Source organism: Aquarana catesbeiana, linkage group LG03 (assembly GCF_042186555.1).
Source record: "Aquarana catesbeiana isolate 2022-GZ linkage group LG03, ASM4218655v1, whole genome shotgun sequence".
In the NCBI taxonomy this organism is placed as follows: Eukaryota; Metazoa; Chordata; class Amphibia; order Anura; family Ranidae; genus Aquarana; species Aquarana catesbeiana.
Window position 1 is genome coordinate 78,603,745 of NC_133326.1, and position 26,850 is coordinate 78,630,594.

Sequence of the window (26,850 nt, forward strand, 5' to 3'; positions counted from 1 at the left end):
GACAAGTACATTCATGTACGCAATTCCAGCTAAGAATAATTTTGAGGACTGTCTGCATGAGCCTTTAGCTTCCATGGTGTTGCATAGTAGCAAATACATCAAACTACTGGGGACCCTTCTACCCTGACATACTAGTGGCTAACATTCAGTGCTGAATGGATAAACACGGCATGCAGTTGTTTCTACTGTATTGGGCTTCTAGGGAAGAGAAAGCGAGAGATATTAAAAGAAAAAACTAGTAATGCCAAATTAAAGTATCAATCACTGCACACCCTGTTTCAATGTCAGATACTGCCAGCTACAGCGCACAGCAAAATCACCAATCACTAAAAATCTTGTAAAGCACGTGGTTGCTTCATTTATCATACAAAGTTGGATCCCAAAATGTTATGTTTTGGACAGGAGAAACCAAAACGTATCTAGTATAGGAAATTTATAGTTTATAGGCAAGGTACCTGTCTGTCTTCAACACCTTTGGTCACTGACCTTGGACCTGGAGAGTCATTGATGTCACAACACTCAATCTGTGTACATAACTGACTCTTCATGATGAAGCCATTGGCTTAGTATCTCAGCCAGAAACTAACATTTTTAAAAAAGAGGGGGACTGCAATGAAAGTCCCCATGGTTCTTCAATTAAGGTTCCCTATTATGCTTATGAATTATGTCTAATTGTACCAATGTGCATAAGGTGCCATTTTAGAGGACACAAAAAAAAGTACCAAAAGAAAAAAAAACCATTAGAGAACCACCACTGAAAGGACTTGCTTATCATGCACCAACAAAACATTCAGCCAATTCTCCATTGTTTAATATAGGACCAACTACCAAGCTGGCTTTCACAGTCCATTAATATTAAAGTTACATAGAATGTAAAAAGATTTTTTTCAATTTAAACATAGTACAGGAAAATATATACAAATTCAATCTATCAGTCCAATAACTTTAGGGCTAACTCACATGACACTGTATAATATAAACCAGTATACAGCATTGTATATGTGTGCTGCGGAATGTTGCCATCCATTGGTAATTGCACCTCAACCTATATATACAGTTCAATGCAGCACACGTTCAAATGTACTGTTTGTTGCAGAGCACTACATTTTTAAAAATCGTGAAGGACCAATTTTTTTCATTAAAAATGAGTGCGATTCATAATGCAACTCATCTAAACACAAGCAAACGTGTGTTCAAATGTAGAGCATTGTGGTGTGAATTGGCCATTATGATTTGTATTGCATAGTTACATTGGTCCAGCTTGTGCATATCTAAAACCTGAGCGATTGCGGTGGAAGATGCAAATCAATGTAATTGTTGGCACTACTTCAGTAATAGCAGCAAATCTTCTGGGTCCTACACTAAGTGGCATCCCTTCTGCATAGTGACCACAGGCATTTTCAAATTGAAACACCCCACCTCAATCAGAGAACGCTTTGCATTCATTAGACTGCATTCCCACCTCAGTGTTTTGAATCGTGGGCAGATTTGCCATGATTTCAAATCGGCGAGGTGTGAATGACAAATAGCAAAATGCACATGTAAGAGGCACCTAAAATTGCGGTGCGGTTCTGCCGCGATTGATAAATCGTGATGCAATCGCGGCAAACCTCATCGCGTGAAGCATGTTGCCCAAACGTAGCTCTTGAACTTTTTTTGGGCGACATGCTTCCCGCGATGAGGGTTGCCACAATTGCAGGGCGATTTAAAACAACTGAAAGGGTTTTGGCTTTAGAAACACTTTAAATTCACCAACCAATGGCTAGGTCACTTATTTAAACACACTATGCAAAATAAAATATTAAAATGCATTATATCACAACACACCTGGCCATTTGTTTATATGCTTCTTCTGCCACTGCAAAAATATGGGGGTCCATATCCCCCATGTTCTGCCCACTGTACGCATTGATGATATCGGCGCCATAGATAGGTAACTGTTCATAAGGGTTTATCGCTACAAGAACTATGCCTGGAAAAAAAAAAAGAAAAAACATGTCATGAGAAAATCACAAGTCATTTAGGATGTTAGAGTTTTCAGACTCCAGGGAAAACATTTATGGTTACATTTATTAAAGCGTAAAAGTCTCCAGTGAAACACTCAAATGATTCGGAAGTCTCCATGAGCCAAGTTAATCACTTGACAGTATTTGTGAGATCTGCAAACAGTCACGTGGATTCACTGAAGACAATACTGTTCACAATTTGCAAAGGCTTTTCAACATGTAGAATTTCAAGACAACGTCAGATCTTGCTTGCAATGCATGGATCATAGAAAGGTCCAGACAAACAGTGAGAGTCACATGTTTTATACTTATGTAAACACACATATGATTTCCTGTTGAAAGCAGGAAAGGGGCACTTTTTTATATTTTCTTTAATTCCTTTTTTATTTCTTCTATTTCTCATGTTAACATAACACAATAAGCCAGATTCATCAGTTTCTTCCGTTATCCAGCTAGTGCTTCTACAATGAAAAAGTCAAAGGGGTTGAGTCCCTAAAACTGGAGAGTACAACATCTGGAGCAGCTCTACATAGAAACCAATCAGCTTCCAGTTTTTTTTAGCAAACCAATTGAACAAGCTGAAGTTAGAAGTGGATGTACAGCTGCACCACATTTTGCACTCTCCAGTTGTTTTACAGTTAGACCTCTTTCAAATTTGGCAAAAGCAAGCATTTTAGCCAAATGCACTAGGTCAGTGATGGCGAACCTTGGCACCCCAGATGTTTTGGAACTACATTTCCCATGATGCTCACCTACACTGCAGAGTGCATGAGCATCATGGGAAATGCAGTTCCAAAACATCTGGGGTGACAAGGTTCACCATAACTGCACTAGGTGATAAAATCAATGGCAGGCAAATAGGACAGTATACACCAGCGCGTTTGTGTTGTGTCAACAATTTAAGGGCTTGGCACTTTCTCTAGGCTTTGTCGCAACCACGTTCCTTCATTGAATTCAATGCACCAAATATCACTTGATAAAGTCAAGTGATTTGTGACGCAACTCGTCAAGAGGAGCCGGGTGAGGTCACTTCCAGTCACGGCCGAGACCGGAAGTCTGGCTGTTTGAGGATAAGTGGCAGTCTCAGCCTGGACCCCTGCCAGGTCACAACCCCAATGTTTTTCACTCTACAAACCAGAGATTACCCATGGAGAACCCATCCCCATGATTAAGCTCCTGTGGGTGGAGTAAAACGCGTTGGGAAGTGGTCTGGCAGGAGTCCAGGCTGAGACTACCATTTATCCTCACACAGCGGATCTTGCCTTGATGTGCGGCTCCCGGGACATTCAGCCTTTTTCTACTCTTGCCCCCTGTACTCACTGCATTCTTCCAAGTGAAGTTCAATAATGTTCACATGTAGTAGTGGTAGTAGTAACAGGCTGGCTTTCAAATAGAAGCCTAACACCTCTATAGAACCTTACACTGACACCTGAACAGGAAAGAGATGTTTCATTGATGAAGAGCCCATACAAAACAGTTCTCTCTCTCTCTTCTGACCGCACCAATTTCACATAGTAGAGAACCACATCTGTAAACTGCCATAACCTGTCCTTGTATGATTAGATTAACATATTAAAGTGTATTTAAACCCTAAAACAAAACTGTAATAGCTCTAAAGTATTTAGATGTAGTGACATCATTATCTTTGTTACTTGTTTTTACCTGACAATCAAGCCAATAATACACTTATTGTCTCTGGATAGCTACACTCACTCACTAATGCATTCAGTGTATCTACAAAGGGAGCAATGGTTGTTACTGAGGCTGGACTTAAATCCCCTGCTGCTGTCATCCTTTTAAAAAACTCTTAGGCCCCTTTCACACTTGTGAGACCTGAAAGTCACACGACTTTGACGCTACTTGAAGCAATGCCTGTGTAATCTTCAAGTATATGGACCAAAGTAGTGCAGGGACGATTTTGAAGTTGCACAGATATGAACGGTACTCATTGGAAATCAAGGGGTACGACTTGTCATGTGACTTTGCAGTCCCAAGTCACAAAACAAGTCGCATACGTGTGAAAGGGGCCTTAAAGTAATTGTAAAGTCTGTTTTTTTTTTTCTATAAAAATAATAAACAAGTTATACTTACCTGCTCTGTGTAGTTGGTTTTGCCCAGATCCTCCTCTTCTCAGGTCCCTCTTCTGTGCTCTGGGCCCCTCCCTCCTGTCGAGTGCCTTGCTATGGGGACACCCGAGCCATGCCGCAGCTCTCTGTGTCCATTCAAACAATGAGCAACGGATCAGCACTACCCCCTCTCTCTCCTGACTGGCTAATTGACAGCAGCGGGAGTTAATGGCACCACTGCTGTGTCTCAGACAATCAGGAGGGAGAGTCCCGGGTGGCCAAGGCACTCGTGGACATCGCTGGATAGAGATGGGGCTCAGGTAAGTATTAGGGGGGCTGCTGCACACCGAAGGCTTTTTAGCCTTGCATAGAATGCATTAAAATAAAAAACCTTCTGCCTTTACAATCACTGGGGGCTGGAGGTGGGCTTCCCATTAAGGTGACTGTTGTGATTGGCTATCGCATGATTGGAAACTTCTGATCAGCAGAGAAGAGCGGTTTCTCATGGATATATATGTGCAGTGGCTCGGCATTAAAGCTCACCTGCCCTATGACAGCCAGCGGGAACTGTCTAAATATGTCTGTCTTTGTTCGGCTTTATTACATGGAAGATGGGAAGATATTTGTTTACAGAAAGAAGAGAATATTGTTTTTTTTCTTCCAGTTCAGCTCATAGTAAGCCGAGACAAGGATCTTGCATTTCTTGCAAAATCAGCAGGTATTTTCTGTACTTGCTGAAATAATTACAGACTGGCAAATGAATGCAGCCACCACATCAAAAGACTGGTAAGCTGCAATATCTGCTTGGTGTATCTGATACGTGATTAGCGCTTCCGTCATGCTTGCGTTACCATTGTTTTGTATCTACGCATTTTTGCCAGCGCACCGCTCCAGTGTGAAAGCACTCGGGCTTTAACATGGGAGTGACAGGAGAGGCGCTTTACAGGCGCTATCAGTATGAAAGAGGTCTTCGTGTTAATGATACCCCAATCATGGTTAAAGCATTGCTTTACCAACCCCCCCCCCAATTTACTTACCTGAGCCCTCATTCGATCCAGCACTGTGCACATCTACAGCTTTTCTCTCCCCTCACTTCTGGGTCTCTCTGGCTTTGCTGGGGCATCGGGAGCCATTGGCTCTCAGTGCTGTCAATCAAAGCCAGTGACGAGGAAGCGGGGGACGGGACAGAGTCCCACTGTCTGTGTTAATGGACACAGCAGTGGGGCATAAGAGTGAGTACAGACGAGTACCCCCATGGGAAGTGGCTTTCCATGGGGGAACTGGACAGAGAGAAGGGTCCAGGAGCGCCGGTGGGGGGCCTGAGAAGGGGAGGATCACAGTCGCTCTGTACAGTTCCATTGCACAGAGTAGGCAAGTATAGACATGTTTGTTCAAAAATTATTTATAATCGCTTTAAAGTATAACTAAAGGCAATTTTTTTTTTTTTAGTTACAAATAGAGTGGTGAGGGCTTAGATCCCCCGTCCATTTTTATTGCCATCTGTGCCCCCTGAAGATTCACCCTCTCAACTAGTCCTGTTTACTATGATTGTTGAAAGTGAACGTAAAAAGAGAATTCCAAATTTTAGGTTGTCCCCAGAAAAGTAATAGAGAGAAGATCTTCCAATGGGGACACTAGTTCTGGTGACCTGGGGGTCCCCAAGAAATTCTCTTCATTTGCAGGGATTTCCTCTCACTTCCTGTTTTGGCTATGGGACAGGAAGTGAAGGTAAATCTCTGCAATGAGACACAGATGGCAAAAAACAAATCTGAAAGGGATTAAAACCCTCCCTAACTCTTTCCAAAATGAAAAAAAACACATTTTGCCTATAGTTCTACTTTAAAGCTGAGTTCGAGGTATGACAATTGTTTACAGATGGAATCACTGTTTGGTTATTCAAACAGCTGTAGGTGCCAGCAGTGGAACGAGAGAAAATCAAACTTTGTATGTCGGCCTTTAGTCTGTAAATCTAAACCCACACAAACACACCTTCTCCAATCCCATGACAGTCATGTGTCACCGCACTCTCCATACATCAGCAGTCGGGGAGAGGTTAGAGGTGGAGATGAGGCTTAGCCACTGATTAATGACTAAAAGTTGAAATCTGCAATTAGTAGCAGTGTTATTTTAGTCTGCTTAGACTGAGCGTTCTGGGGAAAGAAGAACCACTGAAGGAGTGAATTATAAAGCCACTACTGTCTTTAAATAATAAACAAAAAATGGTCGCACACTGGAAGTCCAAAATCTTGCTTGAATATAATCTTTATTGTCAAAGGTTTGCCAGACAAATACAGGGATTGCAGTTGACGCGTTTTACAAGCGTGTAGCTTGCTTGTGAACAACGGTGAACGGTGGCAAGCCGAGGTCTGCACCTGGTACCTATTTTTGCACCCGAAGCTAGCCTAGAAGTGGTGTGTCTTTCCTTGACTTTCCTACTGTCTTTAATCTGGCCATACACCTGCAGAATTTCATTTGAAAATCTTTTGCTTACAAAACATTAGTTCCATTTTCTAATGGTTAGTGGAGTAAAATCGACATTTAGTCGATTGTAAAGGTAAAAATGTATATAAAAAACCAAACATCTCTATAGTTATTTGTGGCAGAGCGGCCACAAACTTCCTCTTCTCGGGTCCCCCACCGGGGGGCTCCCAGCCCCTCCTCTCTATCCAATGGCTCCCAGTGCCCCAACAAAGCCATCGAGACCTGAAAGTGAGGGGAGAGAAGAGCTGCAGACATGGACAGCTCTGGATCAAATGAGGGCTCAGATAAATAAAAGGGGGGTGAAGGGGGATGCATTAAGGTAAAAATGTTTAGGCTTTAGAACCACTTTAAGTCTAGGGAATCAGAGAATATTTTTAATTACCTGATCCCCTGCTCCACTGACATCGGGTGCTTCCCTATGCTTGTGGACCGTCACTTAGCGTTCTCATGTCCAGTGCAGAGCATTGTGCCCTGCACTGTACTTGATGACATCAGAGGACCTGCAACTGCCAAAGTGCAGCGGAAAAGAGGCTGCAGGCACGGGTCTTACAGCTTGAAGAGACGCTGTGGGAGTATGGATCGGGTAAGTGCTTATTTCGATACCCTAGACACAAATGTGCATTTAAACCTTGGTGTGCGGGGGCAGACTCAATGCCAGGGAGCATTCTTGTTTTCCGCGGAATTCAGCTTAAAATTTTTCAATTTTTTCCCCCTGCCTGTCTCTCTACAATAAGTTAGAAAATTATTGCCCAGAGGGGGTAATAGGATGTGCAATCAAAGTACTGTTATAATTATCGTAAATATAAAAAGAAAATCTTTCTTTTAATGATGGGGTCTATAAAACTCTTTCTTAGGAAACCTCATAAACAATGTTGTCTGTGGGATAACTTTTCAGAATCCGGAGAAGTCATAGGTTCCTCTGACTCATGTGACAGTCAGCTTTTCTCCTCTGCTGAGTCACAGACAATGGCAGGATCAGATTGTACAGCCAAAATTATGCCTGTGCAAAGAAGGGACTGAGGTGGGGCAGGGTACACATTTTATACATTCTAGATTATGAAAATAAAGCCTTAAAAATGTAACACCTATATATATATATATATATATATATATAAAAATATCTCAAGCTTTTATATCTGCACTATCACAGTTAAATGCTAAACATTCAGGGGGACGGGGCTCAACCATGGCAGATGTTCCTGTCCTGAGCTCTGTGCAAAGAAAGTTCCTCAGCTAATCAGTCTGCCTCTACAAGCTATACTAAAGAAGGGGAAGACTTCTGGCACCTCCCCACACCCTGAAATACCCATACAGTGCCTTGAAAAAGTATTCATACCCCTTGAAATGTTCCATATTTTGTCATGTTACAGACAAATACAAAGTGGCACATAATTGTGAAGTGGAAGGAAAATAATAAATGGTTTTCAACATTTTTTACAAATAAATATGAGAAAAGTGTGGCGTGCATTTGTATTCACCCCCCTGAGTCAATACTTTGTAAAACCATCTTTCATTGCAATTACAGCTGAAAGTCTTTTTGGGGATGTCTCTACCAGCTTTGCACATCTAGAGTGACATTTTTGCCTATTCTTCTTTGCAAAATAGCTCAAGCTCTGTCAGATTAGATTAGGAACATCTGTGCACAGCAATTTTCAAGTCTTGCCACAAATTCTTAATTGGATTTAGGGCCATTCTAACACAGGAATATGCTTTGATCTAAACCATTCCATTGTAGCTCTGGCTGTATCTTTAGGGTCCTGCTGGAAGGTAAACCTCTGCCCCAGTCTCAAGTCTTTTGCAGACTCTAACAGGTTTTCATCCAAGATTGCTCTGTATTTGGCTCCATCCATCCTCCCATCAACTCTGAGCAGCTTCTGTGTTGTGTTAGTTTTCCGCTACATACAGTGTTTTGTTTTAGGCTAAAAAGTTAAATTTTGATCCCACCTGACCAGATCATCTTCTTCCACATGTTTGCTGTGTCCCCCACATGGCTTCTCGCAAACTGCAAATGGTACTTCTTATGGCTTTCTTTCAACAATGGCTTTCTTCTGGCCACACTTCCATAAAGACCAGATTTGTGGAGTGCACGACTAATAGTTGTCCTCTGGACAGATTCTTCCACCTGAGCTGTGGATCTCTGAAGCTCCACCAGAGTTACCATGGGCCTCTTGGCTGCTTCTCTGATTAATGCTCTTCTTACACGGCCTGTCAGTTTAGGTGGACGGCAATTTCTTGGAAGGTTTGCAGGTGTGCCACACTCTTTTCATTTTCGGATGATGGATTGAACAGTGCTCCGTAAGATGTTGAAAGCTTGCAATTTTTTTTTATAACTTAACCCTACTTTAAACTTCTTCACAACTTTATTCCTGACCTGTGTGGTGTGTTTCTTGGCTTTCATGATGCTGTTTATTTACTAAGGTTATCTAACAAACCTCCGAGGGCTTCACAGAAGAGCTGTATTTATACTGAGATTAAATTACACACAGGTGGGCTCTATTTACTAATTAGGTGACTTCTGAAGGCAATTGGTTACACTAGATTTTAGTTAGGGATATCAGAGTAAAGGGGGCTGAATACAAATGCACGCCACACTTTTCAGATATTTATTTGTAAAAAAATTTGGAAAACCATTTATCATTTTCCTTCCACTTCACCATTATGTGCAACTTTGTGTTGGTCTATCACATAAAATCCCAATAAAATACATTTACCTTTTTGGTTGCAACATGACAAAATGTGGAAAATTTCAAGGGGTATTTTATTTTTATTTTATTTTATTTATTTCAGGTACTTATATAGCGCAGTCAATTTACGCAGAGCTTTACATATACATTGTACATTCACATCAGTCCCTACCCTCAAGGAGCTTACAATCTAAGGTCCCTAACTCACATTCATACATACTAGGGACAATTTAGAGTGTGGGAGGAAGCCGGAGTACCCGGAGGAAACCCACGCAGGCACAGGGAGAACATGCAAACTCCAGGCAGGTAGTGGTTGGGATTCGAACCAGTGACCCTTCTTACTTCTTACTGCTAGGCGAGAGTGCTACCCACTACACCACTTTGCCGCCCCTATGAATACTTTTTCCAAGTACTGTACACTGTCTAAACAGGCACTCTATATCACACAGTTCTTGTTGTTCTGGGATTGCCCACAACCAGTCACCAGTCCTGGCATGGCAACCACTGAAGCGCTTACAAGGGCTTACAGCTTATTTACACAGCTGGGGGGGGGGGTGCTAAGAGAAGAGGACATACATACAGCCCTGTCAGGCCAGAAACTTCAGGCACTCAAGTCCCATCATACTGAGTCAGATGCCTGCATAACATCCCTCAAGGACGTGGTATGCTCCCATCATCATCACCTTACCTCCCTGCAACTACAGTTGGAGGACTCTGAGAACCGAAGCAGGCACAATAAAGTCGGACTGATGCATTCCTGAAGCCACAGAAGGGACAAGGGACTGACCTCCACACAACAGTGAATGCCATATTTAATACCTTCCTAGGCAATTCCTCTGATGCTTATTTAGACCGTTTGAAAAGAGTGCCTGCCATCCGAAACCCCTAACAATCAGAACCAAGGGATGTTCTCTGCCAGGTCTATTTCATCTTGAAAGGGCTGCCATCCAGATGCTGAGGCTACTGCTTGACAATATCAGGACCATGGGGGCGACATACAGATGGGGCTACTCTCTTTCACCAAATATCAAGAAAGACAACTGTGGGTTTTGCCTACAAAAAACCCTTCCCAACTGCCACAACTTTTCAAGTTTCTGGACTGTGAGACAATTGATGTCCCTGATTGGATCGACATACAGATAGAGCCATGTGGCCACTTGATGCTGAGACCACAAAGGCAGAGAAAATCTCAATCCAGAGCTCATGAGGATTGATCATCAGAGACTCAATGACTGAATGAACCCAGTCTAGATTCACCTGTTCCCACTTTATCAGTACTCCCCAAGTTAGTAATGTGCTTCGACCACCTCCAGTAAACTCTCACCCTGCAATGCTTAGAAGACTGAAGCTTAAAGGGGCCTTTCAGGTTCCAAAACTGGGCAAAATGTATTCTGCCGAGTCCAGACGCTTACCTATCTTAATACTACCAATCCCTGGCTAAACACACTGGGTAGATTTCATACATCTTACTATACATATCAGACAAAGTGGTGTTCCCAATATGATCCTGACCATGAGTCCAAAAGGACATCCCTTCATAGGTCACCTTACAGAGACTTTAAGGGCCACATGCCTCTAAATAAGCTGTGTGCAGCCATGGGTTGAGAGTTCCTCATGTGCAGGGCAAGATTGCCCCTGCTGCTGACACATCAAGATTTGCTTGGTTGCTCTTTTGATTAAGTAGCTGTTTCAATAGTTACTGCTATGACTTTCTGTATGTTTTTTTTTTTTACCATGACGTAGTTCAACAGAGGAGACGTGTTCCACTACACCTACTAGTAAGATACTATTTCGCACCCACCTCATAAAGTATGTGTAGGGCGCAAGGCCAGATTGAAAAAAAAAGATGCTTCTACTCCTCTTGAAGGTATATTTGGAGCATTTCACACCTATCCCTATTTTCACACTGATGGGACCCGAAATTACATATCCTGTTCAGTCTCTTCTATATATCTACCCTTTTAGATAAGTTTCTTACCACCATATTTTCTATAAGAAGGTTTCTTCCTACGACTTATTACTTAACTGTCTGACAGAAAGAGCTTGCCCTCTTCCTTTTTTACCTTCTCTCTTTTCTTCCACTCCTCCCTCCCTCCTTTGCATTCTTCTTCTTCCACACCCCCTCCCCATCTCCCATCCTGCTTCACATTGCTGAACCTAGTTTATTATGCCATGCGTTTTATTAAATTACTTTATATAATGTCAAAGGACTCAATAGTCAGTGAATTGTGGAGGTTTAAAACACACACACATAATTTTCTTTCAAAGGCGCATTTTAGAATGGCCAAGATCTGGGTAAATCCAGATTCCGGACAGTTTATCAAAGCGCTTCCCCGGACATTAAAGTCCAAGGAGGTTGACATTCTCCTCCTTAAATAGGTGCCATGGAAAGAGTTACAGGTTATCCAGGATCGGAAAACGGGTCACAGAAGTGGATAACGAACTGCACTCCTGTGATCCATAGGAGAAATATAGCCAAAAAAGCTTTGGCTATACTTCTCCTTTAGGTCAGCAAAAACAGAAAAGGACTCTGACCTTTTCAATTTTGTTGCTGGCGCTCGATAGTATACTGGACGGAGGTAATCAGATGTAAACAGACACGTGTTCTTTTACAGATACCTGCCCAAAGACCAAAATAGAGCTTCTGATCAGGTCCCCCTGAAAAACTGACAAGGATACCTGATCGGACCACCTGTGTGAAAGGGGCCCTTTCTAATAGGAACCAGTCTGCAAACCAATCAGCATTTGTTATATGCTTACACACAAATAGTATACATTGCTTCTTAAATTCACATCTTAAAAGAAACAGCAAATACATACTGATTTTCACTTTTGCAATGCTTTTTTATTTTCTCATTTCATAGAACCAGACAATGAAAGAGGATTGAACAGGCTACAGACACTGAAACCTTTAAAATGATTAACACTCGTGTATCCTGAGCTTTCCTCTACTCACCACAATACGTGTAAATTAGCTTGGAGTCTATAAAGCGCACTTTTAGATTATGCAGGACGGCCGGCTCATGGAGGTAACTGAGCGCAGTAAGGTCATTTTCCCCGACAAGGATATCTGGATTTCTTAGTGGTGGCAGCCCCTTTGTCTTCGCATCCAGACGATATTCTAAATCCTTGAACACAAGATGCAATCAGTCAGCATAACATTTTTTTATAATGTCTGCATTAAAAACAGACCTACAAAAGTTACATTTAAGTTTATATTAACACTTTTCCGAAAAGGTATGCATTAATAACATCAATGATGACATATGTCCAAGAGACAATACAGCAAAAAAATGTAAAAACTAAAACAAACATCAATAATATGTAGAAAGAACAGGGTAGTATCATCAACCCATTAAGGCTTGGTTCACACGACTACATGTGCATGGGTCCTGTGCGTCAATGTCCATTTCAATGGGCTGCCCTATCCATTCGAGAATAACATCATAATAGTAACATACTGTACAAAAGATAACATATAAATCCAATAAAATGTCAAATTAAAACAGGTTTGAATTGGTGCAGTATCTTAATGTACTTTAATAAAGCTCAAAACGGTCAATAACATCATGTTGTTATTCTCTGTATAGATGGAATGTACAGCTATAGACTTGAAGACAATCAGTATACGTCTTAGTCCTAAGGAAGCAGGAAATCTGCGAAGTGCAATGACTATACTTTATATAAGATGTGTTTATTTAGTCCACATTTTTTGACATGTACTGTATGTTATATGTTTTTATGTGCTTTATTTAAATGTATTTTTATTGTTATTATTATTATTATTGTTTATGTTATTATGAATAACAATAAAAAAATAATTACTGAGACAATTTTGCTTACTGGATCCTTATATTTTCCTGGTATAACATTTAAAGTCATAGTTTGATTGATTTAGTTAGATTTACCAAAACTATGTAATAGCACCTACTTAATGAACTAGTGGTGCGCTGAAATTAAAATTTTGGACCGAAACCGAACATTCAGGATGCACTTGGCCGAAAAGGGAAACTGATAGTTTTAAAAAAAATAATATATAATATATATATATATATATATATATATATATATATATATATATATATATATAAATGCTTACAGGATAGATCACGATTCTTTCACGATTCTCGCGGCGTAACATCATCTTTCACATTAAAACTAAAAAAATTGGGCTAACTTTACCGTTTCGTTTTTTTTTAATTCATTGAAGTGTATTTTTTCCCAAAAAATTGCATTTGAAAGACCGCTGGGCAAATACAGTGTGACATAAATACAGTGTGTCATAAAATATTGCAGCTGTTGCCATTTTATTCCCTAGGGTCTCTGCCAATATATATATAATGTTTGGGGGTTCCAAGTAATTTTCTAGCAAAAAATATTGATTTTAACTTAAGAAAGAAGCATCAGAAAAAGATTTAGACTTTAAGTGGTTAAACTTCCTGCATTTACAGGTTGTTGAAAACTTGGCAGACTGCCCAGATTATTTATTTACACAGAAGTTCTATCCCTTTGATCTAAGAAGGAAGCTTAGTTACAATGTTTCAAGTTAAAGACTTGGCAGAATGCCCTGATGCTTTCTTTTGACAGCTGAGTGAGCAGATAGTAGTCTCTCCACTTGTTTATATGAAAGAATCGGCAAACTCTGCCGGAGAGATAGTGGGGGGGGGGAAATCGAGATCACGATTTTTAACAATTAATTGTGCAGCTCTACTCTATGTATGTCTTCACACTGGCGTATGCACTTCCTTTGTGGTGTACCGCACCTCCATATTGAAATGCATTGAAAATGGGGCAAAAAAGCATTTTTTTTTAAAAGCCCCCGTGTGGCATTTTTGATGCATTTGGGTCACATGACCAATGAAAATTGTGGTAAAATTGCGGCAAAATCGTGTGGGTTTTTTGGCCATCGGCACATTTTTTTCTATTGACAGCCGATATATCAGTGCATCCTAATCAGTCAATCTGTATTCAATCAGGCAGACCCTTGCATTCGTTTCTGGTAGATTTAAGGCTCTCCATACACATTACAACCTGTTTGTAAAACCTCCTTTAGACCTACCAACTATGTAATGTAGGGTCTGTCTGACTGAATGAATTAAACAGGTCCATATTAAATAGTTTTGCTAAATCTAAAGTTGACTGTATAAAGATTGCAACATGTATGGTGTCCCTTAGGATCCAATGTTAGGGAATGATTAATTCGCCCCGCGAAAGTCAATAAATAGAAACTAACATTTTACACATATTACAAACACTGCGGGTATTATTTGTGACCATTGCACAAATGCTGAAACATTTCCAAAGCCTTTATTTTTTATATAAATTGACCCTCATTGGTATTTTTTTACTGATCTATGCAACAAAGACCAGTGAAGGGTTAAAGCAGAACTAAAGGCAAATGGCAACGGTCAGGGAAGTCCATCACCGCCATTCGTCTTCCTGTCTTCTTCTGGGTGCCGGTCATTGCTTGTCTTAAATGGCCGGCAAAGGAGGACATCACTGCCGCACATGCTCAGGAGTGCAGTCATCCCGGCACACAAGCAGTGTACCAAAATGTAAACTGAGCTGTGCATGCACAGATTAGTGCACATTCTACAAGGGATTTGTAGCTCATTGTACAATTTTAGCAATGCCAAAGATGGCAGAGTGACGTCATCTCAGACCGACCAATGGCAGTGGCCAGCGATAGCGTCCTGGAAGCTGGCTGCCCAAAGATGTCAGCGGCCAGCGGAGAGCTCTGGGATATCGCATTGCTGAACTGAAACTTTCCTTTAATATCATTTTAATGTGCCAATATGCAGTGCATACTAGAACATTAAGGCATAAACCACCTGGGGGCCCATTTAAAAAATATATGAATTGCAGAGTTTAATTCCACTTTGATTTTCTGTACATGAAGCCCCAATATACTGCTCAGCAGAACAGTCATTGTTGTATTAGTAATATAAAAGGAGGTAAACATTCTAGCAAAGTGATCTTTCCTTGAAGGCACAGCAGATTTCCCAGACAGCATATCTACAGAACATAAAATGATTTGGACGCTGTAATGCATCATCACATTCTAGCCATCACACTCCTTTTTGAATGGCATCCAGATATAACATACCGTGCCTTCCTCTAGACGAAGATGCAGAACCGTATCCCCCGGTTTATAATCCTTTTGTATTTCGGCAGACTTCCAAACTTCTTCGGGATCAGGGATCCACACCCGTGCGAGCTAAAACAATAAAAAAGAGAATGATCGCTTTATTACAATAGTTGAATAGGTCCTCAATTTCATAGGCTTTTATAGTCACCCACTAAATCAGAAATACCCATTTGCATGGTTTGCTGAATGTAATCTTTTTATGACATTGCTTTTAGTACTTTGCATTACTACTTTATTCAGTGACCAACGCCAGAACCTCCGCTCTACCACAAATACTGTACAATTACAACACCAAAATCCTATCACTAGTAATATCTATACGCTATGGTATTCCCAGTAGTAACCTATGGCTGTAAAAGTTGGACCATAAGGAAGGCAGAACGCCGAAGAATTGATGCTTTTGAACTATGGTGTTGGAGAAGACTCCTGAAAGTCACTTGGATGGCAAGAAGATCAAACCAGACAATCTTAAAGGAAATCAACCCTGAATATTCACTGGAAGGAAAGATCCTGAAGATGAAACTCAAATACTTTGGCCACCTAATGCAAAGAGAAGACTCATTGGAAAAGACCCTGATGCTGGGAAACATAGAAGGAAAAAGGAGAAGAGGAGGACAGAAAACGAGATGGATAGATAACATCATCGAAACAATGAACATGAAGTTAAGCAAGCTTCGGGAGGCAGTGGAGGACAGAAAAGCCTGGCGATCTATGGTCCACGAGGTCACGAAGAGTCGGACACGACTGAACACGCACACAATCAACATGAACTATTTTTAATCCTTATGCTGCTTTCATTAGTAAAGAGATAGGTTTTAAACTTTTTTTTTTTTTTACATTTTTTCAGTTGCTTCCTGGGTTTTTTGGCCAAAATGATGCCATACATCCCAGGAGTCTTCAGGAGGGGAGGAGGGGAGGGTTTTCTCAGCTAAACACACTCCCTTGCCTGCATGCCTAAGCTAAGGGCAGATGGATTCCAGGAAGTAAATGCTACATAAATCATCTGCCCTTAAGCTGCATTCACACCTGGGCATTTTGAATTGTGAGCAGAACCACCACGATTTTGCCCACAATATCAAAACGTTCTGCTAAAATGACAAAATCTGACAACGTGAATTTCAGGGACCATTCATTTTAATGGCACCTAAAAACGTGGTGCTGTTCTGCCACAATAAATTCTGCTGAAATCACAGCAAACCTCATCATGTGAAGCTTGTCACCCAAAATAGTAGCGCGATTTATCACTAGACAAACCGTGGCAGAACCGCACTGCGTTTTTAGGTGCCATTAAAATGAATGCCATCTGAAATTCGCATTGTGCGATTTGTCATTTTAACAAAGCGTTTTGAAATTGCGGTCAGAATTGTGGATTGCCTCTCATCGTGCTGTGTTAATAAATAGTGCTGCATGCAGTAGTTTTTCTCAGTACACTGTGCCCACACACCACCACAACGCAGTAGTGTGAACCGGGCACAGAGGAGACAAGCCAATTTGCCTTGTTCATGTGGTGGAACTGCGCTGGAATAGCTACCTAACTTAGTCCCACTGCATCTGGTGTTAATATACCCCAACTCAAGATGGCTAAAAATGCTGGGGGGGTTCAAAGTGATTTTATGACAAAATAAAGCATGGAGACATGAATGGATGGGTGATTTTGCTTTTTGACCAAAAAAATTATCACATAAAATCCTGGCTGACACTCAGAACGCCATCTACAAATAAATCAAATTTATTACACCAAATTCTACCTGCCAGATGGGAATGCACAGTTTGCTTATTAAAAATGAATTAAATAGTGTTTTCAGTTTGTGGTGTTCAGATACAGTTAAAAGGATAGTTCACCTTTACAAAAAACCTGCCTATGCAGGTAACGGATGTTTATAGTTTAAAACAAACTGTGCAGATCTGACTAAAGATGAATAATATCCTTTCTATAGGTGTAGTAGGCCATTTACATTACCTTATGAAGCCTGACTGGAATACTTCCAGGACGTTGCTAAGTGAGGCCTAGTCATCACTACTCACCTCCACCATCACAGGAGTGAGCTCTTTCTCTGACTAAAACCTCAACACATACTCTTTCTCTCCCCTGATACAGTAGCTCTGAACTCAGCATTTGAGAGCTCAATCCTGTGATGGTAGAGGTGAGTAGTGATGACTAGGCCTCAGCAATGTCCTGGGAGTATTCCAGTCAGGCTTCATAAGATATGTAAATGGCCTACACCTATAGCAAGGACTTTATTTAACTTTAGTCAAAGCTGCACAGTCGTTTTTATCTACAGACGCTCCTGCATAGGCAGTTTTGTGGTAAAGGTGAACTATGCCTTTAAAGAGGAACTGCAGTCTGCTCACATAACTTGTAATAAAAACATCTTTGCCATTCTGAAGCTTCCCTCCAGCCACTTTGCATATTATTTTATATATACTGTGTTTCTGTACTTGCCAAATATGCTGCAGAAATCTCCCTCCACTGAGTCTGGCTGCAACCATTTCAACTATGGGCAGCTGAAGTTGCTGCCTGTTCGCTTACTGGATTTATACCAACACACAAAGGCACACCTCCAGCTCGACAGCTCTCATTGGCCCTCTTATGACTCATCCCCTCTCCCTTCCTGGCAAACTCTCACGAGTGAGAGAGAGCTGTGCATAATGTCATAAGACTAGGCTTTTTACCCGACAAGAAACAGGAAGTGGGCTGTATAAGACCCCTTTCACACTGGGGCACTTTTCAGGCGTTTTAGAGCAAAAAATAGCACCTGAAAAGCGCCTCTCATGCCTCCCCAGTCTGAAAGTCAGAGTGCTTTCACACAGGGGCGGTGAGCATGCAAGATGGGAAAAACAAGTCCTGCAAGCAGCATCTTTGAGGCGGTGCGGGAGTGGTGTATACACCACTCCCAAAACGCCCTGCCCAATGAAATGAATTGGCAGCGCTGCCGAGGCGCCTGCAAAACAATTCGGCAGCGCCGCAACACAGGCGCTTTTAACCCTTTCTTCGTCTGCTAGCGGGGATTAAAAGCACCCCAATATCGGCCGACACTATAAAAGCGACACTATAACAGTGGTAAAGCGCTGCTAAAACTAGCAGCACTTTACCGCCAACGCCGGCACCGCCCCAGTGTGAAAGTACCCTAAGGTATTTACCAGCAGGAAAAAATGTTTCACTATCCAAAGTTAAAACAAGGACAGAGGATTTAATAGATAGAAAGATGAAAAAAAGACTGAAGTTCGTTTGGCTTTAAAACAGGTCTTTGTTTTTTTCTTTTCTTATATGCAGGCAGGTAAAACCAATTCTAAAAATGTGAAAAAAGAAATTAAACACATTTAAAAATATATAGTGTAATAATCTAATTGCCATGGTAATGCATTCCGTTTTTTTACCTCTGAGAGCATAAACAATATTATAATGCCTTAGTTAAAGCATTAACCAGCATAGAAAGACAATTAGAACCGTTCACAGTTGTGCCTGACATATTTAATTACAACAAGCCATTATGAAGCAAACAACAGTTTTCAAAAGCATTTGTCACAAGACAAAATAGTCATAACTTACTGTCACTGAGACAGAGTTGGAGCTGTAACGTGATATCAAAATTCGTTGTGGTTAAGATAATCAGAGTGATATTGTAGTTTTAGAATATTCTTCAACAAAAGTCTACAGAAATTCCTAAACCAGCTGAAGATCACTAATGCAAGTCTTTCCAATGTAGTCACCTTTTCTCAGATGATCGAGTATTTGGTGGTATGATCAGCAGTGGGAGTAAACTCCCGTGCATAATTTGTACCTATAGGTAGGGCTGGGAAAAAAATCGATTCAAACCTTGAATCGAGTTGAGAAGTCAAATCGATTCAAAATTTAAACAAATCAATTTTTTTTTTTCACCGCGCTGGTCCTGAGGAGCTGTGGGCAGGAGTTTTTAGGTGAGGCTGCGGCTTAGGCCTAGTCTGCGAGGCCGGATGCCGCGGACTAGGCCGAAGCTGCGGCCTCGCCTAAAAACTCCTGCCCGCACCTTCTCAGGACCTCCTATAGGTAAGCCTATATCAAAGCGGAGTTGCGCCAATTTTTTTTTTTTTTCCTTTTTAAAGTCAGCAGCTACAAATACTGCAGCTGCTGACTTTTAAAATAAGGATTCTTACCTGTCCAGGGTGCCCGCAATGTCGGCACCCGAAGCCGATCTATGCCTCGGCTGTCGGGTGCTGATGCCGCCATCCTCGGTAAGGGAATCAGGAAGTGAAGCCTTGCGGCTTCACTTCCTGGTTCCCTACTGCGCATGCGCAACTGGCACTGTGCTATCCTGCTGGTCCCTGCTGTCTTCTGGAACCCGTGTGTATCCCAGAAGACAGCGGGGGTGGATGGGAAGTGGCGTAGATACCCGCGTGTGGCTCGGGTATATCTATGCCCAGAAGTGGGAGCAAAATACCTGTATTAGACAGGTATCTGCTCCCCTCTGAAAGGTGCCAAATGTGACACCGGAGGGGGGAGGAACCGGAAAAGCGGAAGTTCCATTTTTGGGTGGAACTCCACTTTAAGGCTTACCTATAGGTAATGTAAAAATCTCCTAAAATTGCACCATTTAGGAGATATTTATTGTACATGCAGCCAATTACATCACCGGTGCATGCGCTCTGAAGAAACGGCCACCCAGGCCCTTCCTTCAGAGTCCAGGGCGGTAAACGGCAGCGTGCATGAACAGGAATGATGTCTTCGCGGCTCCGGCCACTCACACAGCCAGAGTTCACAAACCTGGAAGGAAGACCAGGTGAAGATGAAAGTCTTGTCAGCAGTGAAAGCCTGCTGCTGGAAGGGCTTTGTTCTAAGGTAAGTTTCACATAACGTACTAATATGCGATGCACAGGGTTTACTATCCTCCACACCACCACCAGATTAGAGAACCTGATCATCTAAACTGCTAGCCTTCCAGATGATGTCAGCCTCTCAACGCCCTTGGGACTCTTAGTGGTATCGTTGGCTTATTTTATCATTACTTTCTTTTTAGCTGTTATTGAAGGAATAAAAATGTTGTCTTTATTTATGGCCCCCACTGACTCTGTCTATTTTGACATCGAACCCATTGAGCGCTGTCCATCAGTACCCTTCTTACTAAACCCAGCAGCCTGCATTCACTATATCTGGTCTCTCACAGTACACAGAACATGGAAATGCAATCATTTTAGTAAATATAAACTGCTAAAAACCTTTTCTCATCATCAGTATATAGCAACCTTGTGACTTCTATCAGTGTCTGGTTAAAGCTTGTAGGAGAATTTTTACACTGCACTGGCTGTCCTACCAGGATGCACAACCCCTGACCCTCTGTCTCGACAGTGCTGATTGGCCCTGTGCTGATCACATGCACTCTCCCAAGAAAAAAAGAAAAAAAAACTCTCTAGCAATACACAAACTGAGCATGTGCAGTCTGACTCCAGTAACTCTGTCTTATCGGACATGTTTTGGGGGTAATGCAAGAAGAGGAGGATCTGTGCATAAAGGATCAAAACAGTCTTTTTACACAATGCAGAGGATTAACCCCTTAGGTTCCATAGTGAGTATAACAAGCATGCTTTACTGCATTATACAGACTGATTTTACTGTTGTGGAATTAGTAACACGGTAAATCTGAATTAAGTGATAATTTGCGAGCTACAGGTTTAACCGCCTGCCGACCGCCGGCCGTCAATTGACGGCCAGGCGGCGCGGCTCTCGTTGCGGGAGGGCGTCATATGACGTCCTCCCATTTAAACAGGGAATGCGCGCGATCGTGCGCGCGCATCCCTGTTCCTTCGGTGGCGGCGTGTCACGGAGACACCGCTCGCCACCGAGGGGGGTGAACAGCCATTGGACATGGCTGTTTACCATGTAATCGGCCGTGATGAAGTCACGGCCGATCACATATAGGTCCACCCCATTGTGCACGGCGCATGCGCGCGATCACGTCGGTGACGGAGTGTTCCCGGGAACACTACTCGTCACCGACGCCGGTAAACAGCCATTGGCTGGCTGTTTACCCATGTGATCGGCTGTGATCCATTCACAGCCAATCATAAATGTAAACACAGAGCGGTAACTAGCTGTTTCTGTTTCACCGTTTCCAGTGTGAGGAGAGAAGAGCCAGAAGCAGTGAGTTACCGATCTGTGTTCTGTAGTGTCTGCACCAACACCACACCTGTCCCATCGCCCCCCCCAATTGTCATCTGTCACCCAACAGTCACCAGTGTCACCCAATAAAGTGCACCTGTCACATAAGGGACTGCCATCAGTGACCGTCAGCGGTGCACCTGTCACCCGTCACAAATCAGTGACCATCAGCGGTGCACCCGTCACCCGTCAGCCATCACCCGTCACCCATCAGTGACCGCCAGCCGTCACCCGTCACCCATCAGTGACCGCCAGCCGTCACCCATCAGTGACCGCCAGCCGTCACCCGTCACCCATCAGTGACCGCCAGCCGTCACCCATCAGTGACCACCAGCCATCACCCGTCACCCATCAGTGACCGCCAGCGGTGCTCCTGTCACCCGTCACAAATCAGTGACCATCAGCGGTGCACCTGTCACCCGTCAGCCATCACCCGTCACCCATCAGTGACCGCCAGCCGTCACCCATCAGTGACCGCCAGCCATCACCCGTCACCCATCAGTGACCGCCAGCCGTCACCCATCACCCATCAGTGACCGCCAGCCGTCACCCATCACCCATCAGTGACCGCCAGCCGTCACCCATCACCCATCAGTGACCGCCAGCCATCACCCATCAGTGACCTCCAGCGGTGCTCCTGTCACCCGTCACAAATCAGTGACCATCAGCGGTGCACCTGTCACCCATCACCCGTCACCCATCAGTGACCGCCAGCCCTCACCCGTCACCCATCAGTGACCGCCAGCCGTCACCCATCAGTGACCGCCAGCCGTCACCCGTCACCCATCAGTGACCGCCAGCCGTCACCCGTCACCCATCAGTGACCGCCAGCCGTCATCCATCAGTGACCGCCAGCGGTGCTCCTGTCACCCGTCACAAATCAGTGACCATCAGCGGTGCACCTGTCACCCGTCAGCCATCACCTGTCACCCATCAGTGACCGCCAGCCATCACCCGTTACCCATCACCTGTCATCCATCAGTGACCGTCAGCCATCACCTGTCACCTTTTAGTGACCGTCACCCATCACCAGAAAGTGTCCGTGGCCTGTCACCCATCAGTGGCCATCGCCTGTCACACCGTCATCACCGATCAGTGAACGTCAGCTGCCACCTATCGCACAGCCCATCAGTGACCGTCACCTGCCACCTGTCACACCGCGTCATGTCCAAAAGAGTATTCAGCAGTGAGGAGGCGTTCCAGATCCTCTCCATGACCGATGAGAGCAACGGGGAGTTCTCATCAGATTCCAATTTGGATTCTGATTCAAGTTCGGCATTTGAACCAAATAGTGAATCGACAAATGATTCGGAGGAAGAATGGGTCCCTCCCAAAAGGGCACGGCACTCTGGAAACCAGGATTATATTCCCAGGCCCAGTACCAGCGCTGCCACCACCAATAGGCCCCAGGAACAAATTCCCAGGCCCAGTACCAGCGCTGCCGCCAGCGTTAGGCCCCGGAAACAAATGCCCAGTACCAGCGCTGCCACCACCAATAGGCCCCAGGAACAAATTCCCAGGCTCAGTACCAGCGCTGCCACCAGCGTTAGGCCCCGGGAACAATTGCCCAGTACCAGCGCTGCCGCCGGCGATAGGCCCCAGGAACAAATGCCCAGACCCAGTACCAGTCCTGCCACATCACGCCTGAGTACCAGCACAGGAAATTCCAATCCAACTACTGGAGTGTCACACCCTCCAAGAGCCAGGGCCTCTACATACATGCCAGATGGTCTTGCCAACCCAATATGGCTGCCTTCCAACTCGGCATCGCCAATTATTCCCCCGTTCACAGCACTGCCAGGTGTGCAGACCAACACCCAAAATTTCTCAGAGATTGATTTCTTTCATATGTTTTTGCCCGACACTATGCTGCAATTTATTGTGGACCAGACAAATTTGTATGCCCAGCAATATATTGCCAACAACCCCCAATCATCCTATGCCCGTCCTTTTGAGTGGAGAGATCTGAATTTGGAGGAGTTCAAAATGTTTATGGGCCTCACCCTAAACATGGGGATTACAAAAAAAAAAATGAAGGACATGCCTATTGGTCCACCCACCCCATCCACAATATGCCCATTTCTTCTGCCCTAATGTCCAGGTCCCGATACAAGATGATAATGCGCTTTCTTCACTTCAGCGACAACACCCAGTGCCTTCCCCACAATCATCCAAATTACGACAAGTTATACAAGATTCGCCCACAGATAAATTTCTTTTCTCAACAATTTGCAGAACTCTATGTCCCCGATCAGAAAATTTGCGTCGATGAGTCCCTGGTACCCTTTTCAGGCCAGCTAGGAATAAAGCAGTATATTCCTAGCAAAAGGGCCAGATACGGAGTAAAGTTATACAAGCTATGTGAGAGAGCCACGGGATATTTGTATGCATTCCGCATATATGAAGGAAAAGATTCCCAGCTCCAGCCCCGAGTGCCCGGCCTACATGGGCACAACTGGAAAGATTGTATGGGACCTGGCATACCCACTTCTAAACAAAGGATATCACATTTACGTTGACAACTTTTACACCAGCCTGCCCCTTTTCAAACACTTATACATTGCAAAAACCCTGGCCTGTGGAACCTCCAGAAAAAATAGAAAGGGCTTCCCACAATCTTTAGTGAACAAAAAGCTGCGAAGGGGGGAAAGAGCATCATTGAGATGCAACGAAGTGCTGGCCTTGAGTTGGAAGGATAAGAGGGACGTGCACATGATGTCCACCATCCATGAAGACACTGCAATTGTGGTACAAAGAAGACAAGGTCCCATTGAAAAGCCAACATGTGTCCAAGATTATAATCTCTACATGAGGGGGGTAGATTTTAACGATCAAATGATTCAGCCCTATTTGTCAATCAGGAGGTCCTGGTTCAGAAGGTAGCAATTTATCTCATCCATTTGGCCATTTACAATTCCTACGTAGTCTACACCAAATCCATTGAAAGCCCCGCCCCCTTCCTAAAATTCATAGAAGAAGTTGTCACGTCCCTCATCTATCACCAAAGACCCCCCCAAGAAGACCTTCGCTCTGAGGCTGTTTGCCGACTCCATGAGCGCCACTTCCTCTTCAGCATTCCACCATCTGAAGCAGGCCGAAGACGGCAAAAAAAAATGTCGCGTGTGCACCAAAAGAGGATTTAGAAGAGATACCAGCTACCATTGTCCCCAGTGTCCCTCCCAACCTGGCCTTTGCATTGGTGAATGCTTCCAAATTTATCACACATCCATAAAATATTAGCCCATATTTTTAACCATTTCCCCATTTTCATCATCTGTGCTGACCATTTTCCATTCTTTCCCAAATAACCATGCCACTGCCTTCCATGTGAACTGACCCTGGCCTGTTTTTTGACTATGCCTCTGTCTACCGTTTGGACTGCTTTCATGTGAACTGACCCTGGCCTGTTTTGTGACTATGCCTCTGCCTACCGTTTGGACTGCCTCCACGTGAACTGACCCTGGCCTGTTTTATCAACTACTCTACTGCCTACCGCTTGGACTGCTTACATGTGAACCGACCCTGGCCTGTTTTATGGACTATGCTTTTGCCTACCGCTTGGACTGATCTGTTGCCCTGCTACTGTAGTACACAGGGGTCTCACATATGTGAGGGGCTCCAGAATTGTTTTTCCGGTTGGAGAAAACAATTATTTTTGTTTTCTCCGGGTTTCGGAATTAGGGTCTGGAGTCCGGAGGCTTCATAGAGATTTGGGTGGGTCGAAGCCTCTACCCCTGTGCCCCTGTGCACAGGTCTTACCTGATTGTGGCCCTCAGCCTGCTGCTGACTTACTGCCACCATGCCCATGCCTGTCGCGGTACAATAACGAGTGTCTGCAGTTAACAGTGTACCAGGACCAATATTATGGCTGTGCTGGCTGTCTCTGCCTGGACAATTTCTATGGACTGTGCTGTGCCGACTATAGACAATATTCCTGCCTGCTGCCTGGATAGTTAATATTGCTGTCGCTAAGCACCTCCCTGCCTGCTGCCTGGACCAGTGCTCTCCTCTGTGGATACTACTAAAAGCACAGGTAATGCTTTTTTTTTACCCTTTCTGCAATAGAATTTATTTTGGATTGTAATTCTTGGTATGTGCATGCTATGTGTTAGAAATATGAAGGGTTTTCAAAAATGATAGGTTGCCAGGAAATTATATATGTCATTTATGCTCCTAGAACGCCTGATGGTGCTACTTTGATGTTGGGCCTCTGTATGTGGCCAGGCTGTGTAAAAGTCTCACACATGTGGTATCGCCATACTCAGGAGGAGTAGCAGAATGTATTTTGGGGTGTCATCTTTGCTACGTACATGCTATGTGTTGGAAATATCTGATAAATAGACAACTTTGTGTAAAAAAAAATGCGTTTTCATTTTTTTCCACATTTTCCAAAAACTTTTGGAAAAAAATGAACCGTTCAAAAGACTCATTATGTCTCATAGATTATACGTTGGGGTGTTTGCTTTCCAAAATGGGGTCATTTTGGGTGCAATTCCATTGTCCTGATGCTCCAGGGCCTTCAAAAATGCAATAGGTGGTTGAGAAATGAGATGTGTCATTTATGCTCGTAGATCGCCTGATGGTGCTACTTCAATGTTGGGCCTTTGTATGTGGCCACGCTGTGTAAAAGTCTCACACATGTGGTATCGCTATACTCAGGAAGAGTAGCAGAATGTATTTTGGGGTGTCATCTTTGCTACGTACATGCTATGTGTTGGAAATATCTGATAAATGGACAACTTTGTGTAAAAAAAAAAAATGCGTTTTCAGTTTTTTCCACATTTTCCAAAAACTTCTGGAAAAAAATGAACCGTTCAAAAGACTCATTATGCCTCATAGATTATACGTTGGGGTGTTTGCTTTCCAAAATGGGGTCATTTTGGGGGCAATTCCCATGTCCTGGTGCTCCAGGGCCTTCAAAAGTGTAATAGGTGGTTGAGAACTGAGATGTGTCATTTATGCTCGTAGAACGCATGGAGATGCTACTTCAATGTTGGGCCTTTGTATGTGGCCAGGCTGTGTAAAAGTCTCACACATGTGGTATCGCCATACTCAGGAGGAGTAGCAGAATGTATTTTGGGGTTTCATCTTTGCTACGTACATGCTATGTGTTGGAAATATCTGATAAATAGACAACTTTGTGTAAAAAAAAATGTGTTTTCATTTTTTTCCACATTTTCCAAAAACTTCTGGAAAAAAATGAACCGTTCAAAAGACTCATTATGCCTCATAGATTATACGTTGGGGTGTTTGCTTTCCAAAATGGGGTCAGTTTGGGGGCAATTCTATTGTCCTGGTGCTCCAGGGCCTTCAAAAGTGTAAATGGTGGTTG

The 26,850-nt window shown here is 43.3% G+C and overlaps 1 protein-coding gene across 8 annotated transcripts in view; it reads right to left on the reverse strand.

Moving 5' to 3' along the window:
* MYO5A (myosin VA) overlaps nucleotides 1-26,850 on the reverse strand; it is a 290,881-nt gene that overhangs the window by 164,172 nt on the left and 99,859 nt on the right. For all 8 annotated transcript variants that reach the window (XM_073618728.1, XM_073618727.1, XM_073618732.1 and 5 more), the window contains exons 2-4: nucleotides 15,344-15,454; nucleotides 12,194-12,365; nucleotides 1,828-1,972 (exon numbers count right to left, since the gene is read on the reverse strand). In XM_073618728.1, coding sequence (XP_073474829.1) covers nucleotides 1,828-1,972; nucleotides 12,194-12,365; nucleotides 15,344-15,454 — 428 coding nt within the window. The remainder of the gene's footprint in view (nucleotides 1-1,827; nucleotides 1,973-12,193; nucleotides 12,366-15,343; nucleotides 15,455-26,850) is intronic.